General features: G+C 45.3%; 1 protein-coding gene across 1 annotated transcript; it reads right to left on the bottom strand.

Moving 5' to 3' along the window:
* Window positions 1-526: 526 nt before the first annotated feature.
* LOC105912217 (NDUFA4 mitochondrial complex associated like 2) lies at window positions 527-6067 on the bottom strand. Its single transcript, XM_012841142.3, has 4 exons — window positions 5795-6067; window positions 3134-3219; window positions 2579-2639; window positions 527-1079 (listed from the first exon to the last, which is right to left on the bottom strand). Exons 1-4 carry the CDS (start codon window positions 5834-5836, stop codon window positions 1023-1025), a joined length of 246 nt encoding a protein of 81 aa, XP_012696596.1. The 5' UTR covers window positions 5837-6067; the 3' UTR covers window positions 527-1022.
* Window positions 6068-8109: the final 2042 nt, after the last annotated feature.

Genomic DNA, 8109 nt, shown 5'->3' with positions numbered 1-8109 from the left:
ATATATGTGTGTGTGTGTGTGTTTTTCCCCGTCGCCTCACTCCCCTGCTGACTGGGCTTCCTGCTGTGGTCTCGGTTGGTTGTGCCTTTTTGACTGAGGCGATGTGAACAGAGACAGGTTAAAGGCAGAGGGTCGTCTCTTCTTTTTTTTTTCCACTTTCTTTTTTCTTCTTCTCAGGGAGAGTAATATGACATCTGCAAGGAGGAGAGCGTACAGATTGCATGTGGATAGCATTCATTGCTTTCTCGGCCCCGCCACTCACTTCCAATTGTCTATCCATAATGCAGGAAAAATTTGACACTGTCAGATAAAAGCAGAGGGATGTTTTTTTCCCAGACTGCATTTGGGCTCTCCAGAACGCTGCTGTACTCCAAAGCCAGCTGTGTCTTCAATATTTGTCATTCATAATGCACCACAAAAACATCAGACCATGGCAGAAAATTTACCAGTGGAGTGTTTTTGATTTCGGCTCGGAAAGCAATCACACACTCATTTAAAAAAAAAAAAACACACACACACACCGGAATTCAACCTGGCTAAGTATTCTATTGTGGAAGTTTTTTTCACAGGGTTCATTTTAATTGCTGGCCAGTATGTGTTCATGAATAGTCGGAGGTATCCCACCTCCCCCCTCTTCTTTTCCTTTTCATTGCTGTGGAGCATGTTGCTGCTGAACCATGCTCATACACCAGTAGTGGATATTTCTCCCCAGCAGTAGTACATTTATTGGTAAGTGGAGTGGTTTTCCTATGAACACACACAAAACACTTTTCAGCAGTAATCTTTAATGGCTTTGTGTTCATATGGTAGCCTATAAATGGTTTATTTTTTATTTATTTTTTATTATTTTTTATTTTTGTTGTTTTTTTATTTTATTTTTTTTGTTTTTTTTTGGTGGTGGTGGCCCTCAAAGCGTTGGGTGACAGCATCATCAGGGAGCGGCGTGAGGCTGCTGCTTGCTGTCGTCATGGTGACAGGGGACACTGCCAGAGTCCGTGCCGCGGGAGCCCGGGCGAGGACCTTTAAAAGTCAGGCCCTTCCTTCTTCAGACTCTTGTAGTCAGTGTTGACAGCCACCAACTGCGAGGGGACGGAGAGAATACATTTAAATATGCTTTGCCTAAATTAAGTTCATCAGGGTGTCTGTGTGTCTGTGTCTGTGTGTGTGTGTGTGTGTGTGTGTGTGTGTGTGTGTGTGTGTGTGTGTGTGTGTGTGTGTGTGTGTGTGTGTGTGTGTGTGTGTGTGTGTGTGTGTGTGTGTGTGTGTGTGTGTGTGTATCTGTCCAGGAAAGCAAAAAAAAATGCACACACCCCACTGTTTCGCTATCCCAAAACCAATGGCTAGCAGACATATATACACACACACTCATGCACACACATGAAGCCACACACACACACACACACGCACACACAGTGGCTTGGCTAGGTGCAGAGCTGGCCAGTTTGGGAGTCTGATCAGCGGTGTGCTTTGCATATGTCACAGACGGCACTGGCGTTCCCCCTGCCGTGACAGAAGACACGTTCCTCCGTCTGCGCTGATTATTTTCCTCCTGCATATCTGCCCTTGATTGGTTCGGCTGTCAACTCTTCTCCAGCACACACACACACACACACACACACTCACCACAACCACTACCTCCCTCCCACATCTTCATTATTATTATTGTTGAGACTGCTGTGGAATTCCGATGCGTGACCTTTGCCTACTGTTGAGAATTAAACATGCTGTGTTGTAACCTTTCGTGGGCCGTGACTTTCATTACGCAGGCACGGGCCTCCGCCTGGCAGCCGGCCCAACTCTCCCCAGGAGCGGAGCGGAGCCGGGCAGGGCGGTGCAGCACGGTACGGCAAAGCAGTATGGCATGGTGTGGCAAGGCTTTGCCGAGGCTCAACTCTCAGCTATGCCCAGCGGCACCCCTCTCTCTCTCTTTCTCTCTCTCTCTCTCTCTCTCTCTCTATTCACTTTCTCTTCCTCTCTCCCTCTCTCTCTCTATCTCTCTTTCCCTCTCTCTCCTTCCTCATTCTGTTTGTCTCCGTTTGTAAATATTTTCATCAGCTGTCGGAATGTGTGTGTTGCTCTTCATCGAAGCCCCTCGTCTCCCTGAAACGGCGAACAGCCAGAACACGATGTTCGTCTGCCGTGTGATGAATTATTCTGTCAAACGGACATGCTTGGATATACTTACCAACAGAAGCAAATTGAGAGACCACACACACACACACACATAAACACTCACACAGACGCACACACACACTCTCACAAATGGATAGATCCACACACTCAGGTGCATCTTTATTAACTCACTGAAATCAAGCGTAATGGCAGAGGAGTGTGTGTGTGTGTGTGTGTGTGTGTGTGTGTGTGTGTGTGTGTGTGTGGGTGTGGGTGTGGGTGTGGGTGTGGGTGTGGGTGTGGGTGTGGGTGTGGGTGTGGGTGTGGGTGCGTGCGTGCGTGTATGTTTGTGTGCGCACGTGCGTTTGGGGTGTGTGAGTGGGGAGAAGGAGAAGCAAGACTGCAGACCTGTCAGCCTTGTGTCAGTCTGGAGCTGAAGTGAGCACAGGTTTGACACGCATCTCACCTTGTACTGATAGGTCGGGCTGAGCTTGTTCCAGGGCTCGGGGTTGTTAGTCTTGTTCCAGCTGTTCAAAAAAAAGAAAGCGTATGAGTATGTGAGGATGCGAAGAGAAAGAATGAGGGATGAAGGAGGAGTGGTTACCAGAAGCAGTGGAGGACACCTCTTCTAGCTGGCACCCTGTAGGGCATTACATCGCATGGGTTCCCATGAAGGTATTGAGACCTACGTCACGTGGTCTGATTGAGCAGCACCATAGCAACACATGTAAGCAAAACCAGGCGACAGAGAGACCTAATGCCTCTTATAACTCCAAACCCAGTCTAGCCTAGCCTATTTTGAACCTACAATTCCACCATATATGAGCTTTTCTAGGAGTTTTTCATCCCATTTATATGAGTTTTTCATCCCGAAAGGTCTTGGCATGCAAATGATTATGCCTTCATTGCCCAAATAAACTCTCAGGCTGGTTCTCCTGCTTTGATGTTTATTTCCTACTTTATTCATTTCCTCCTTTATTATGAATGGGGACAGAAGAGACGTGGTTCAGCAGGAGCTTACGTGACGTGCGGTCCCTTGGCCAGGCGGAGAAGATAGAGGCCGGCTCCACTCATGCCCAGGATGAGGAAGCAGAACTGGGGAATGAGCTGGAGACAGAGAACGTGTGCATTAAAAACAGTCTGGGCACGATGTGCCATGCGGCGATGAGCTGCAGACAGAGAACATGTGCATTAGAACAGTCTGGGCACGATGTGCCATGCGATGAGCTGGAGACAGAGAACATATGCAAGTTGCACTATGTGCCATGCGGCGATGCACAGCCACTGCGCAGGAACATCGCCAGGCTTCCGTTTGACTGGAATTCTACCGGATACTCAGGTAAGCCAAGGTTGGCTCATATAAAGGCTGTATATAATATATATTAATGTGTGTGTGTGTGTGTCTGTGCATATGCATAAACAAACACACACAGACGAAGGTTGTTATTCTTTTCCCTCTCCCTACTGTTGAATATGTATGAGGCACAGGCTGTGTAAGGCAGTTCACTGTCAGGCAGGGTTGAGCGGGCAAGGACACTGTGAAAGAGAGAGATCTCAGGCTGTGTGTGTGTGTGTGTGTGTGTGTGTGTGTGTGTGTGTGTGTGTGTGTGTGTGTGTGTGTGTGTGTGTGTGTGTGTGTGTGTGTGTGTGTGTGTGTGTGTGTGTGTGTGTGTGTCCCCACACACACACACACACAGACACACAGACACACACACACAGCACACAGACACACTTCCCCTTGCCCCCCACCTCTCTCCCCCCAGCCTGTCATGCTGTGTGACAGGATCAGAGGCTCACTTCCGGGGAAGGTAGTGGTGGAAAGCAGGCATGACAGGGATTAGAATAGAAATGCACATTAAGAGAGAAAATGTGATGTGTCAATTCAAACAAATAGAAAAGCCTGGATTTCTTTTTCACGGCTGTGAAAAAGGAAAAATAAATAAATAAAAATGACACAGCAGAGGGACATAGCAGACCTACGCTGTCTCGTCTGTCCTGTTTTTCAAATATTTTTTATTTGGCTTCACAGATTTTAAATGAGCAGAATCTGATTAAATAAACGGTTCCACTTTGATGAAAAAAAAAAAATTCAAACCACGAGGGTGCCGTATTTGTGTCCCATGAAAAAGAGATTTGAAATCCCTGGGGATTTTCCTGGTTGTGTAAAGAGTGAAACGTTGAATCAGGGTGGCATACTGTATGTCAGTGCACCTGCCAGACGGTGGCAGCAGTCATTCAGGCCAGTGGCAGCATGCACTGAGGCTTCAGAAGCCTTCGTTAACATCATCATACATTTTCCAACGCATGGCAGTTTTATGTTGGTGTAAGTATAGCAATCCTTGTTTGTGGGAAAAGTGATGATAATCATTGCAAAAGTCTTAGGCTTGTGAAGGCCCATTCACATTCAGTATTTTTTTTATAGTATAAATAAAATATACCACTCTGTTCTGCTTTGCATTACCAGTTAATTACTTACTCATTTTGTTGCCAGTAACAGCTAAATGAACACTGTGCAAAGCAAGAAAATCAACAAAAAGCTTTTAACTTAACATTTAAACATGAACAACTTTAACATTAAGAAAGCTAGTGTGTGCAAACATGGGCTCCTTTATCTAATAAGCATTTAACACCTCAGCTTAGATCCGTGAAAGCTTTCTTTAGGCTATCCCCCGGTATGTTCTTGCACCTACTCATCTAACACCAGTGAACATCTGCCTCTGTGTAAGTTTCTTGGCTTCAATTTAATGGCCGAGTTATAGGACACTGACCCAAGAGAGATTTGGTCTGCCTGTGACCTGTCAAAGGGCCATGCTGATGATGACCAATGCATGTTACACTGTTACGCCCGCTACTCTGAAAATACATTTATTTAATTCAGCTGTTTCCAGTCCTATATCATTCATTGTGTGAGTTTCACTTGAAATCATTTTTGTGTCTGTGTAAAGGTCTCATTCTCAACTCAAAATAAGAAATGATGTGGGGAGCTGTCCAAATATCAGTGTTCCACAAGTTCTTAGTGGTCGTAGCAGCCAAAAAAGGTCACAGTCTGACCTATGTGTTATGGGCTTCGAGGGCAACAGAACTCTCCCATCTCAAGCCTAATACTGTTGCACTCATTTGTTTTTGGTGCCCAGCCAAGACCAAGTTGGCCACAGGAATCTGGGTCATCTGCAGATTGATTTTCAGAGGCACTGTGGCAATTGTTTTCAGTAAAACATGAGGACATGCAGGCATTTTCAATGCCTCCCTTCATTATTCTAACGCAGGCAAAAACACATTTTAGAAAAGAAAATTTGTCTCATTTGGACACAGAATTAACAGACTACTGTAGCAACTCTCTGCAAGCACTGCCTTAGGAAATGAACAGAGTTCATACATATGTGCTCTAATCTGAGTAAAGATGACTCATAATCCATCTGAGCATATGCATGCCACTTAGCCACATGCTAAGACGAGACATTGTACCCTGGATGTTTTAGAAGTGCGTGCTATTCCTAATCATTCTTCAGATCATTCCTGTCAGTCAACAAAATAGTAGTATTTCAGTATGTCTCTAATTATTCCACCTTTGAGAAATATTTCATATCAGTCTTTGACTTTTACTAGTAGTGTAATGAATTATAAGGGACTGCCAAAAACCACCAAATCTTTTTGACATCAAAGCATAAAAAGAACAACTTACCCCAGGGTGCTTCTTTCCATGCTGGTACATAGTTCCAAACATGATTATGTCCCCAAGATGATGACGACGCCAAAGAATATAAATACCACAAGGACTTTCAAAACTAAAACGATAGTGAAGCCTATCTGCTGCTGACAAATGCCTGACGACTGACGGATGGGGTGACCAGGAAGCTCCCTGTGGTAGAGCTGCGCTCCTCTGTGGGGGTGATGGCGAGCCCTCTGGTTGGGACCTGCCAGGCTCGCATGGGTCTGGAAGGAGGTCAGTGGGTATGGGAGGGAGCTTTGTCTAATCCCCGTAATCACATCTGGTACTTCTTGGTGCCAACAGATTGCAAAGCCAATGAGGCCTTACGTAAATAGTCAACAGTACACGGTAGCAACTGAAGTTACCAAGAGTTAAAACATTTTTGGCTGACATATGGATGCGGTGACTAGACGTGTGAGCCTGATTAACATCAGTAGGAAAAGAAAAATGTAAATCTCTGAATATGGAGCCTTGTTTTGCTCTGTCATATTGGACATATTTGAAAAGAGAAAACTGTATTTATTGGTTTGCTCTTACCACTTTTGTTTCAGATGTATCCCTCTGGCTTCTGCTGGGATGTTTCTGCAAAAAGTCCAGCCCTCCCTCAGGCATTGACCTATTGTCCTGAGCATAATCACAGGAATTGATTGTCAAGTGGTGCTGTGATTGCACACATTAACCTCCCGCGATTCCTACCAAAACGCAGTGCTGGACGAAAACAATCTATACCGAGCTGCACTCCTTTGACGATCCTGGTCACTGTTCATTTGACCTTGGGCTCAGCTCCCCTGTGCCTACTTGGCTCTCTGTCCTGGGCCCTGGTTTGTCTTAGGTCGGCTTAATGGCCCCGACCTCACTGATTATCTCCTGTCAACGATGAGTTCAAAGATGGACGTTGCATTGCATCATGACACTGTCATGACGGTGGCGGATTGTTTATAATTGTTTCTTTTTTCCTCTTTTTTCCCTTTTTTCAAAGAGAGAGCTGGAGACGTACGGTGCGTCACAGAAGTGTGTTGAATGCAGAGAACTGTAAAACGAGAACCACAGAATGAAAAAAAAATGAAATAAACAATATCTTCCCCCTTTCATCCTCTACAACCGTTCTCCCTGGGCTCTGCCCTGTCATTCGTACGCAGAGTCAAGAGCCATGATATGATATTATTATCCAAATTTAGAGTGTTTTCACATTGTGCTTGAGTTGTCAGCATGAGTGGCTTTAATGAGATTTTTTCTGTAAGAATGGGACTCTGCTGCGCCTCTTCCCAGTGCCGCCGAATCCCCGTGGTAACAGATGGGGTCATGACACGTGCTGTGCTCAGAGACGCATTACCTAGCCCTACACACTGTGCCTTCATAAATTTTCGAGCAGACCGGTATTAGCTTGGCAGTGAAGATGTGTGTCCTCGGGGGCTTGGGTTTACCGTACGTGTGTGAGTCCAGCTGCTTGATTCAATGATAACCAGAAATTAAAACAACACCGTGACCTCTATCCGTGCCCTCAGCATGCATCACTGCTAATAATGTATGGCCTGCCAGCTTTCCATTGCCTGGGTAGCTCTCCCTGAAACACTTTGTGTAGCAGTCGCTGATACAAGAAATGATAGCCACAGCCAGAAAACTATTTTATTCATCTTGGCAGAGAGTGCAAACATTGGCATTGTGTTAGTGGTTTGTGTGGAAGTCTGTGGAAACTGAAACCTGTGTGTTCTGTTGGATGTTAGTCATAATTTAGCAGCCAATTATTGTGAATTTTTCTGGTGAGTTCCACAACTATAGATACTCACCGCTGCCATTAGGGTGTGACACTTTGCCATTAAAACAAGTTGAGGACACCAACTCAGGGGAAACAACAGGTCCTTATTTATTTACTTATCTATCCCATGTCCTCGCCTTCTTGTTTCTTTCTGTCTTTCTTTGTTTTTGTTGCTTTAAATACGGGCCTCTTCCTCAAGTCAAATATTATGAGAACTGAAGTCCTTGTAAACTCCTGTAGTGAGTAATTGGCTCTTCACACGGGTTGGATGACAGCTGTTAGGCTACAGCTTTTCACCTATGTTGATGGGAATGTGCTGGTGGGATATTCATCTCTCTCTCTCTCTCTCTCTCGCTGTCTCAGTCTCTAACTGAGTCAGACCCTTTCTCAGTGCAGCAGAAGTATCAGCCCCACACATCAGCCACTGTGTAGGAAGCTCCATACCTCTCCAGGTGCTTATTTTAAATCAGTACTGACAGTTTCATGAAATTTGGAAGCAAGAGCGGAGAGGGAAAAGCAGACATGTTTGGCC

This window comes from Clupea harengus, chromosome 5, assembly GCF_900700415.2.
Source record: "Clupea harengus chromosome 5, Ch_v2.0.2, whole genome shotgun sequence".
Lineage (NCBI taxonomy): Eukaryota > Metazoa > Chordata > Actinopteri > Clupeiformes > Clupeidae > Clupea > Clupea harengus.
The sequence above is the reverse complement of the archived record's forward strand: the minus strand, read 5'-3'. Positions and strand labels throughout refer to the sequence as shown.